The sequence below is a fragment of the Chelon labrosus genome (genome assembly GCF_963514085.1).
Source record: "Chelon labrosus genome assembly, chromosome: 6".
Classification (NCBI taxonomy): Eukaryota; Metazoa; Chordata; class Actinopteri; order Mugiliformes; family Mugilidae; genus Chelon; species Chelon labrosus.
This window is the reverse complement of record NC_140342.1, coordinates 1079679-1091612: the sequence shown is the minus strand read 5'-3', so window position 1 is coordinate 1091612 and position 11934 is coordinate 1079679. Positions and strand designations below refer to the sequence as shown.

At 38.6% G+C, this 11934-nt stretch overlaps 1 protein-coding gene across 2 annotated transcripts; it reads left to right on the top strand.

The window, feature by feature from the left end:
• Window positions 1-3278: 3278 nt before the first annotated feature.
• On the top strand, window positions 3279-10215 carry cahz (carbonic anhydrase). Of its 2 annotated transcripts, XM_084546132.1 has the most exons (8): window positions 3279-3512; window positions 3607-3663; window positions 4495-4692; window positions 5431-5549; window positions 5871-5963; window positions 6122-6184; window positions 6348-6503; window positions 9125-10215. In XM_084546132.1, the coding sequence occupies exons 2-8, from the start codon at window positions 3630-3632 to the stop codon at window positions 9242-9244; spliced, it is 783 nt and encodes a 260-aa protein (XP_084402258.1). In that variant the 5' UTR covers window positions 3279-3512; window positions 3607-3629; the 3' UTR covers window positions 9245-10215. The 2 variants fall into 2 exon arrangements, with proteins under 2 accessions (XP_084402258.1, XP_084402257.1); XM_084546131.1 differs by lacking the exon at window positions 3279-3512 and having other exon boundaries at window positions 3519-3663.
• Window positions 10216-11934: the final 1719 nt, after the last annotated feature.

Genomic DNA, 11934 nt, shown 5'->3' with positions numbered 1-11934 from the left:
TGTGACAATTGCTATGACTGGGTGGTGTAGACTCATTTATAAACTAACATACTGATCATCCTACAGCCACGTTTCAGTCAAACTAAACAGATCAGTCTGATGATCAGTTATCAAATCATTCACTAAGAGATTTAGACGAGTGAGATCTGACATTTAAGACCACATTCAATTTTCCTATTTTTCTGTTCTATTAGTGAATATATAGTGATTTGTATAAGGTTCCTATGAATAACTCCTCTTTTGTTGTTTTTTGATTTAAAGAATCAGAAGAGCAGACAGAACATCTATGGAGTTTAGAGAGTTTTGGGTGAAACGGCAGAGAAGTGTGAACTTGAATCTTAAACTTGAATCTTCAATCAGTGTGAACCACAGTTGCCTCTTATTGGGCCACAAGATGGCAGCAAATAACTGGTTTACTGATATACACGCTCCATAAATACCAGGTCTTCAGAATCTGTCTGTTATTGTTATCATTATACATACCTTCATAAATGCCTTGCAGTACCTATACTTTAAACATATCTTCATAAAATGTCTGAAAATTACTTATTATTGTTTTGCTCCTCCTGACATTTAATAGGCTCTACTTCAGACAACAGAAAATGAATGAACGAATGAATAAATATATATATATTTTCTGCCGTTTTGTCATTAATCAGGAAAAGAGCTCATATAGGTGCAAAAAATGGTCATCACAACTGTGAAAGAATTTGATAAAAGGACTCACTTGGATGTCTCATCCAGTTATCGTAGCTAAAAATGGTTGATTTAATGTGAATGTATTTTCTATTGATTAACATAGATCCTGTCAACAGTTGTTGAAATTAGTAATGCAGCTGAAATTGAAGTTGTTTCATTACAGAAAGTTTACAGCACAGGTCTACCAATGAGGTAAAAGATAAACAAGACAATACACATTATGCCATCACAGAACATCCTACACACAGTGAATTTGAATAAATAGTAATACATTCTGGATACACAAGGTTAGTCATGACATCAATGTTTATTGCTACAATTTGAAATTGTTGATGAGGGTTTTTAGTGAAAAACATGCAATCATCCAGTACTGATTATTCACCTTAGTACAGTAGTAGTAGTAGTAGTAGTAGTATAGCAGTATTATATATTATCAGTGGCAGCTGGTGAATTTTATGTTAGGGGGGGCGCAAAGTTTGTAAATCAAACCCCTGTAGGGGGGTCTGGGGGCATCCTCCCCCAGTAGATTTTTTTTGTGATTTTCACATACAAACTAAGCATTCTGGTGTATTCTGACAAAATAATAAAGACAAAATAGAACATTTCCTTACAAAGGCAAATGGGGCCATGGAACTAAGTTTTAACTTAATTTTAGGGCCGGGACTCGATTAAAAAAATTAATCTAATTAATTAGAGGCTTTGTAATTAATTAATCGAAATTAATCACATTTTAATCGCATATAAATATTTGACCTGAGAACAGTTAGAAGTAATTTTTTTCACATGGATTTTTAGTATACCATTGAATAATGACTGAAATTTCCCATCCACGGGGCCAACCAAAGCGGTCTCATCAGCTTCTTCGTTCATGTTCACTGTGGTTTGTTGTTGTCTGAAGTAATGAACGCTAGTAATATTATATAAGATAAGAAAAACCTTTATTTGTCCCACAATGGGGAAATTGCAGTTTGCAACAGCATGCAGAAATGACAGAGATATAATAAATGATAGATATATTGCACATATTAGGAGTGCTCGTTGTGGAGCCTAACAGCAGCAGGAAGGAAAGACCTTCTGTATCTTTCCTTAACACATCGAGGGTGAAGCAGTCTGTTACTGAAGCTGCTCCTCAGTCCTGTCAGGTCACCATGCAGGGGGTGGGACTCATTGTCCAGCATGGAGAACAGTTTAGCCAGAACTCTCCTGTCACCCACCTCCCTCACTGAGTCCAAGGGGCAGCCCAGGACAGAGCTGGACTTCCTGATGATCTTATCCAGCTTCTTCCTCTCCCTCTCTGTGATGCCACTGCTCCAGCAGACCACTCCATACAAGATGGCTGATGCCACTACAGAGTCATAGAAGGTCTTCAGGAGTGCTCCTTTCACTCCAAAAGACCTCAGTCTCCTCAGAAGGTAGAGCCTGCTCTGTCCCTTCCTGTAGAGTGCATCAGTGTGGTGAGACCAGTCCAATTTGGTGTTGAGGTGAACACCCAGGTACTTATAAGAGTCCACTTGCTCAATGTCCATTCCCTGGATGTTCACTGGTGAGGGGAGGGCAGAACGGCGTCTACGAAAATCCACCACCATCTCCTTGGTTTTCCCCGCGTTGATAAGGAGGTGGTTTCTCTGACACCAGTCTACAAAGTTCCCCGTCAGTCCTCTGTACTCTGCGTCATCATCGTCTCTGATGAGGCCAACAATCGCAGAGTCGTCAGAGAACTTCAGCAGTACACAGCTGTCGGTGTTGTGTCTGAAGTCTGCTGTGTAGAGGGTGAAAAGAAAGGGGGCCAGGACAGTCCCCTGGGGGGCACCCATGCTGCTGGCGAGCAGGTCAGACACACAGTTATTTAATTATTATATTATTATTAGTGGTGGGACTCGATTAAAAAAAAAAAAATCTAATTAATTAGAGGCTTTGTAATTAATTAATCTTGATTAATCACATTTTAATCGCATAACAATATTTGCCCCAAAAAGCAACATTTTTTAATTTAAATGGATTTTAGTGGACAACTGAATCAAATAATAGACACAGACATAAATACTGTAAACTCAAGCTCTTTTAATGTCTGGAAAACTGCATTTAATTGCATTTCAATTCAGTACAATAGAAAAAGAAAAAGAAAATATCCCTGGCCAAAACTGAACAGACCTAAAGTTATAGTGTCATTTGAAGTATTGTTATTATTAGTAGTAGTATTATTTTTATAAGTACGTTTTCAGAACAGTATTGACTGAAAAAAAAAAAAAGTTTGGGTTGACGACACCATCAGTCCTAGTAATGTGCTTTCTTATGATTCCTCCATTTTGGTAGCCGTTACTATCTGAATTGTTTTTTTCGTTTGTTCACAAGAGACATCAGAGGAAATATCATTAGAAAGAGTAAGTAATGCTGATTTCACCAGTGTGGGACGATATATGTGATCTGTGTCTTCTGTAGGTTTTAAAAAAGTGATGAAAAGAAAATGGTGCATGATGAGTGTGTGTGTGTGTGTGTGTGTGTGTGTGTGTGTGTGTGTGTGTATCAATGAACCAGTGCATTTCTGCTAGGGAAGGATTACATCTTATATTTGTAGGTAACGAGAGGAGAAGAGAGGAGCAAACAAGAGAAGATAGGGTAGGAGAGGAGAGGAGCAAAGAAGAGAGGATAGGGTATGAGAGGAGAGGAGCAAAGAGGAGAGGAGAGGAGAGAAGAGAAAGACGCCATATTCACATGTCTGGATAGCTACCCTGTTCTCCTGATTGACCAGCCCACTGAAGAATTGGAAAGCCAAACCCACTGGTGTGGGGAAAGAGCCTATATAAATAGTCTCAGTGGGTGTCTGGCATTAGATCATCATCACCTGCCTCTTCAGCCTCTTTTTAACCTGCGAACTCACTTGGATTCATTATTCTTTTCTGTTACCAGGGTAACATAAACGAGGAGCAGCTATGTCTCATGGATGGGGATACGGAGCAGCTAACGGTGAGGATCTCACAGCAGTTTGATTCACTTATTGTACTTGAATTTCAAGTCTATGTGTAAAAGACTGAAAACATGTTGCCACGCTAATCAGTTAGTGTAGATAGTGCTATATATATTACAGCCACCAATCTTCCATTCCTCAACAACAGTTTAATTACTTACAATTACATTACCGCTGTGGCATACTTGCGCAGCTTCAGGGTAACTGAAACTTTCGCAACCAGGAACATCCACAGGTCTTGTCGGCTTAGCTTATCCAGATATTATACATGCAGAGTAAATAGAAAATGTTTAAAGTAATTGTTACAGTTTAGATTGAAAGCATCAGGACTGTAAAAAATTAAAGTGCTATATCAACATCCCTGCATCCATAATTGAACTTAAAATATCTGAGTATTTGATCTTTATTGAGTATTGAGTTATTATGTGGATAGTTTCGAAAATAATAAGAAATAGAGAACAGGGAATATCATTATTTTTCTTTCTGTCATTGAATGTTAAGGTAAAGTACATGTATACCTATTTATGTATTTCTACTTTCCTTGTGTACTTCAGTTTCATACAAGAGTAATGTTTCCTTTTTCAATTACTTTTATTTAGTGAACATCTTGAATATTTTTTCAATTGTGATTTCACATCAAAATTTTAAATACTTCTTGCTTCCTACTACTTAGTCAAAGTAGTTGTAAGTGGGTATTGTTTTCTACGTTATGTACATATATTTGGTGACATTACATTAAAATAGCTGAATCATCATCATGGAATGGAAGCAACAAGACAACATTATACTATACTATATTAATCTAAGTGTATTTATTTTTGTATTTGTAGGACCTGACAAGTGGGCAGAAAATTTTCCTTTAGCCAATGGGCCCAGACAGTCTCCCATTAATATTGTCCCCAAGGAAGCCCAGTATGACTCCTCTTTGAAGCCTCTGAAATTAAAGTATGACCCCTCCAATGCCAAGGGCATTCTCAACAATGGACACTCCTTTCAGGTGGACTATGTGGATGACACAGACAGCTCCAGTAAGCACAGCTCAATTTTTATTATTCATTTTTGTCTTTGCATAACAGTATATATATTGATAAAATATTGAAAAAGCTAGAGTTAATGTTACTCGACTGTCTTGTTCATGCCACCACCCCAGCTGTATGAACTGCAGCAGATAAGAGTCTTATGACATCAGCGCGTAGTTAAACCTGATAAACACCATTTTATTATCTGGAAGCCTACAGACATCAGCAACATCTCACCCCACTGCAATGACACTGCTGACTGCAGCGTCATCACAGCAGTGCATATTGTAAGAAGCAAATAATCATGAGATAAATAAATGACACTTTATTTGTTACAAAGATGTAGTAATTTATGAAAACACAATATATATAATTATATAGGTATAACAGTGTGGGTGCATACCCAGAAACTTCCATGAATAAGCATCATCATGGAGTAGACAAAAATAAGTGAAAATCTAATTAAAGGGATAGTTCAGTGATTTGTAGTTTCATACCAGGTTCTCTAATACAGCTGTCTATACAGGCAGTTTCATTCATTTTGCACAATGCTGTCACCTTATCATTCCTACCATACACACCACACCAACCCCACCCTGAATGAAAAATACACCTCCAGTTGGTAACACAACTTTCTGCCTCGGCACTAAGCTGATGAGATCACTGTATTCACCATAATAAACCAAAAACGTGTTGTTATTGACTGTGCAGTGTTTCCTGATTATGTGATCTGTTGTTCAAAACCAGCCCTAACTGGAGGCCCTATTTCTGGAACATACCGTCTGAGGCAGTTTCATTTCCACTGGGGAGGCAGTGACGACCAAGGCTCGGAGCACACTGTCAATGGCATCAGGTTCCCCTGTGAGGTACTGAAGCCACTGGAGCATCTCAAGTTAACCGAGTGTGAATTAAAATATGCATGCTTTTTACAATAACCACATACTGCACAGTAACAGATTTTAAACTCTTTATGTGGCAAGGATGTAAGGGGCAGGTAAGCAATAATCTTTTTACAGTGGTGGTCCTTACTGTTTTTCGTAAAAAACAAACAAAAAATAAAATCACAGGAGACTGGAAAATACGTGGTTCCATCATATGAAAATCAATGTGCCTTGCTTGAGTAGGCTGTCTGGATAAGGTGACATGCACCCAATCTGTGACTTAATACTATTTTATCCCCTTGTTAGCTTCACCTGGTGCACTGGAACACTAAGTATCCCAGCTTTGGAGAGGCAGCCGACAAGCCTGATGGTCTTGCCGTAGTTGGGGTTTTTCTCAAGGTGAGTCATCAGTGATTCAACGTTGGCAAATCAGTCTGTCACTGTACTGCAGATTAGCAGTAGGATGGTGTTTAAATGTTCCTGCCCTTTAAGATTGTGAAAAACAGTTCTTATTATATGATGCATTATGTTTGTATCTACTTTATGTTGTGATCTAGATTGGTGCTGCCAACCCTCGGCTTCAGAAAGTTCTGGATACCTTCGATGCCATTAAGACAAAGGTAAAAACAACTGTCACAAAATTCACAATGCACAGCTGCACTTGGTACAAATGCACCCATTCTAGAGCAGTTTATAAGGAAAATAAATTAATTGTAATGTTTTTTCCTTTCCTCTTCACTCCCCTCTCCCCCTCTTCTGTCTCCTGTTCTGTAACACCTGCAGGGAAAGCAGACCACCTTTTCTAACTTTGATGCAAGGACTCTTCTTCCTGGGTCTCTGGATTATTGGACATATGATGGCTCTTTGACAACTCCGCCACTCCTGGAGAGTGTGACCTGGATTGTTTTGAAGGAGCCAATCAGTGTCAGCCCTGCACAGGTACTCCCATATCTGCTAACGTCCCCCTCATGTGACTCAGTAGGTAGAACGGGTTGTCCACGAAGCAGAGGGTTAGCGGTTCGATCCCTGGAATATGCCACATGAAACTGAACCCCCAGTGTGTGCTTGTGTGAGCAAATGGGTAGATGCATCTGTAACTGTGAAGTGCTTTGAGTCCCAATATTTAGAAAAGCACTATCTAAAAACAAGGCCATTTACAAACAAAATTAGCACTACAAAATGAAAGTATCTGCCATATGGGGCAACTGGATTGATGTTTGCATTTGTTTGGTTAGGTTTAGCACGTGTTTTTGTGGCAGCCCAGAATATGAGAAAATAAAACATTCAAAGTGTTAAGCTTCAGCAAGTCGGAACTCAAAAGGTTCATCAATTTACTGTTTTCCTAACAGTCTCTATTTTACAGTATTTTGAAACATTTAACTTTTACCTTATATCTGACAGTCCTCATTTAGTGTGCATGATTTAAGAAGTCAGACTGTTCAAAACATTATCAAGGTCAAGAGGAAGCCATATCATGCTTTAGACCAGGGCGAGTCTGAACGTTAAGTGCCTTGTGTTTCACTTAGATTACACACAAGTTCTTGTATCGCTAGCATGCGGTCTGTGCTCATATCTCATAGTTACGACTGTCACATTACTATAGAATGAATTAGGCTGACTTCTTATCAGAATATGAGTCTGATGGCACGTCATTTGTATTTTATCAATGGGCATGTTTCAACCAACACAGACAACTGCACACAATTGAATAGTCCTACAAGCAATAAGAGCCCAACATCCACTCCACCACATCCACATGATGTGTATGACTACGTCGTTGTCACGCTTCTATCCATCGCCACATAGGGCAAAATCAACTACAAAAGGAGAGACTCCGCTTTACCTCACAAAAACTTTGTGGATGGGGGATGTTTGTGCTGGCTTCCAGGCTATACCTCACGTGACACAAAACCTACACAGAGTAGGCACTGGGCTTTATGTTCAGTTGTCCCTTGACAAATACAACCTTGATGTACAATTATGGTCATTACTGTATAGCAGTATATTATAGCTTATATATAAGATATTTTTCTTCTTCAGTATTGATATGAATTAGGGCTGTCAAAAGATTAAAAATATTTACATAATAATAATAATAATAATAATAATAATAATAATAATAATAATAATAATGCACTTTAAAAATAAAATAAAATTGAGGTGGGAAAAGGAATATGTGTTAATGTGTCAATAGCAGTTTTTGATAGCCCTAATATAACTACGTCAATACAACACCTGCACAGTCCAGTGTAGGACATGCTTTGGTGTGAAAGAGAAGTGTAAGCAATGCTAAGTGAGCCTGCAGACTTAAACGTATGAGCTAGCTAAATGCTAAGTGGCTCCCAGAAGAGTTGCTGTTTATTCCACACAGCTGCTTTAGTCGTTTCAGATATGCACACTCAAGGTTGCAGTAGCTCAGCTAGAAATTTGGACAAGTCACAGCAAGAATTCAAGGCTGTATCTTTTCTTGCTGGTTGTTGATTCACAGTCATGACAACTGTGTTTTGTGCTATCACGTGAACATAAGAAATAACCACCTCAGGATGTGAGGTCCAAACCCTGGAGATGAACTGGAGCAAGTGAAGCAAGTAACTGCATTAAATACATTTTGCCTTGATTCAACAAAAGCAGTAGATATATTTTACAGACAGAAAAATGCGCTACGAGACAAGGGAATACAACATGAATTGAAGGTGAACTGTGAATGCTGCAATCAGCCACAACATTAAAAACACTAGACAGTAGTAAATAACATTGACCATCTTGTGACAATTCAGTGTTCTGCTGGGAAACTTTTGGACCTGTCATTCATGTGGATGTTACTTAGATATGTACCAACCACCTAGACCAGACCAGGCACCCCACCCCATAGCAATGACACTCCTTGATGGCATCCTGATCGGCCTGATCGGTGTATAACTTAAATATTAGACTACATAGGCAGAGTGGTAGCTCTTTAATATGATCTAGCTAGTCAATGTAGAGTGAAGACTGCTGTATTGCTGGCTTGTATTCAATCACCAAAGGATGTGAGATATCACAGGAATATTTTATCATTGTGTCTCCTGATGATATATTTGAAGACTCTTATTGACATGGTCAACTATGTTAATACAGGCAATCAGCATTTTCCTTTAAAAATAGTAGTTTATATGTGTATGTTTGGACTTGAAAAGTCTCACTTTCCACCCTTGCACCGATCATACACTACCCACTACATACACTAACACACACGCTAGCTAATAGTAAACACCAACACATGTGCTAATGTTAACTAATGTTAGCTGCAGCACCTTACATAGCCAAGAAAAACACAGAAAAAAAGGAAAGGCAGCTTGATGTCTTTTAGGTACACTCTGTTGATTACAGATTGTTTTAGTCAAAACCTCTTATCTGACCACTGTCAGTTGATATTCCTGTTGTGCTCTAGCGGGCAACGATGGAGTTGCAAAAGAGGTTATAAGGTAATAAGAGACTATGATATGATTTTGTCTGCCAAAATCATACCTTAATTATCGCTCTCTCCTTCTTCATTCTGTTGGTCTCTGGTTCCTCATTAGATGGAAAAGTTCCGCGGCCTCCTCTTCTCTGGAGAAGGAGAAACTCCATGCTGCATGGTAAACAACTACAGGCCTCCTCAAGATCTCAAGGGCCGAAAGGTCCGTGCCTCCTTCAAATGAACCCTACCTCACCTCACCTTCTTCACTCATCAGATTGTTTTTCCTTTCTCATTTTTGTTTCAATAATTTTCGGCCGATAGTCTTTACTTAGCTCATTTTAGCCTTAATGATATAAACTTGGAAATTGTAACAGCTACTTACAATGAGATAAGAACTCTGGTACCTGATCACCCGTTTTGTCGCATCTGCGGCATGGCGTGCATCCTTTTTTCTGCAACTTCTAATTTATAATCTTAATCTTTTTTGCGAGAGTGCGACAGTGTGTGCCAAAGTACTTAATCCAATAATCTTTGAAACCTATAGTAACTTTCTCTATTACATGACATTTCAATACATGTAATTTAAAAATATATAAACATATATTTTAGATAGCCGTTACTTAAGTTGTTAGTTTTCCTGAAGTCAGAATTGATTGTATTAAGCAGTTGTCTGTCATGGGATCATCTGTGCTCAAAAACCACACCAAGCAATGCTATAGAATGTAACTATCTATTGTGAAAGACAGCCCTGTCTAGCTGTTGTTGTCCCACCAGTTCAGGATGGAACTTTTTTGCACATTTGCATTATATATATAAAAGAACCAACAACTGAACTACCTACCACCTAAGTGCATTAATATTCATGTAAGACAGAGCTTATGACTGTGTGTCACACCTCAGGTTAATTAGTGATAAACTGGCCGTAAGTTTGCATGTTGTTTGTCTTTCTGTCTTAACCCTGTGATAGACAGGTGACCTGCCTTTGGCCCTCTAGAGATAATGAATAAATGATGAATGAGTTAATGACCATTCACACTATTAAAACATGTGACCAGAAAAATGGGACTTTTTAGTTATGATATTGAGTGTGAGGTTTTACCAGGTGAGGCTATACTGAAACAAAATTCCTCTTTAAAGTGTGCCACTTGAAACGCTTTGTGTGAATCTGTCATGTTATAAATAAAACGCATCAATAAAAACTCAATGTATGAATGTCTCAAAGTTTCCTTTTTCACCACTGGCTACAATTTTCTGGATATTTGTGTCCTACCAACTTGGTGATACCTGTCTAAACTCCAACATGATGTTTAAGAAAACAACACAACACCAGAGACATTAAAGGCCTGAAACCAGTATATGCATAATTAAATCAAATTCACATCTGAACCTGACTGCTCCAGAGTTTTCTCAAGCTGAGGTCTTCTCTTCTCCTGTAATCTGAGGAAGTTTTATGTTCAACTCAACAAAGTGGAGTACCAGAGTTAAACACATGGGCACAGGGAGTGCATGCAAACTAAAAAATGCTATGAAGACCAGCGTCTTCATAGCAAGTGCACTTACTTATGAGTAATCTTGTAAATGGTCTGGTTGAGTGGGTGTGGTCTGCTTTCTGTTATCATCTTGCAGCAACAGGTCCTGGGTAGAGAGAATGAACTGTTTCTCAGAATCTGCTGAAAATGGTTATCAAACTTACCCTTACATGCTTACATGGACATCTGTGTGCCAACACCCAGATACATAACCCCATAACTACTACTCTCTTGAGATGTGAACTACAGTCTTAGTGTACTTCACAGAATTCTGAATTACCAATTTTCTAAAGAATATGGGATATTTGTCAGAGTCTTTTGTCTGTACTAAGTGCAGTACAAAAGGTGAACTGCTACTTAAAGACACGAATAAATAAAAACACAAGGAACTTCCTTGATTAAACAGTCATTTAAATGCCATGTTAGGTGTGACAGTCCAATGACAAACTACATAAGATAAAAATCCCTCCAGATGATCATTAATTCATAATAAAGGTCTGTTATTACTGTAACACTTCAGCTGTTACTAAAGATGCCAAGATATTGTACATGTGTAAGTCCGGCTCAGCTATATAATTTGTGAGAAAATAACATTGATGATCAACAACAGGTCAATCTTAGCTTGATTTTGAAATGTTTTAAATGCATTAAATTGTATCCGGAAATGTGTCCAGTAATAGGTTGGTCAAAGGGCCGAGTTTAAATAGAATCCAACAATACCACCTACTGAATTTTGCCCAAGGATTGCCTGGACAATACCACTACTAACCCACAAGGGATTGCAACTTTGATGTTCGGGAGGATGAGTTTCTAAAACCATGTGGTAAAGATGGGGGTTAGAGCAACAGGGCGGTAGATGTACCGCTACATCAAGACACAGGCAGCTGTAGGCAAAGCAGCAGCATCGGGAAAAGTAGCCAAAGTAGCTCAGTGAAGCTCCCACCACCAGACCCCAACAACTCCTGTGGTACATATTAAAAAGTTGCATTATAAATGAACAAGTAATGAATTACAAAGAGGGAAATTAACACCATATAACAAAGAAAAGCTTATTTTGTTGAGAGCTGTGGAGTAGTGGTTGAAGAAGCAGCTTTGGGACCAAAGGGTCACAGGTCTGCTTCCCCCTGTGTCCATGGCAAGCACCTAACCCCCAAATTATTCCCTGGGCACACCACTAAAGAGGCAGCTGCTCACTGCTGTAAGTGTACACACTACTGTGTGAGCAAATGGATGGACCGGGAAAATAATTTCACCATGTGGGATCAATACAGTATAAATAATAATAATAATAATAATAACAATAATAATTACATTCCAGTAGGTAGTGTTTTGACTCCAGGAGGGGGAAGATTTATCATGGGCCTATCACGCTAACATGAGGCACCTAGACACCTAGAAACAA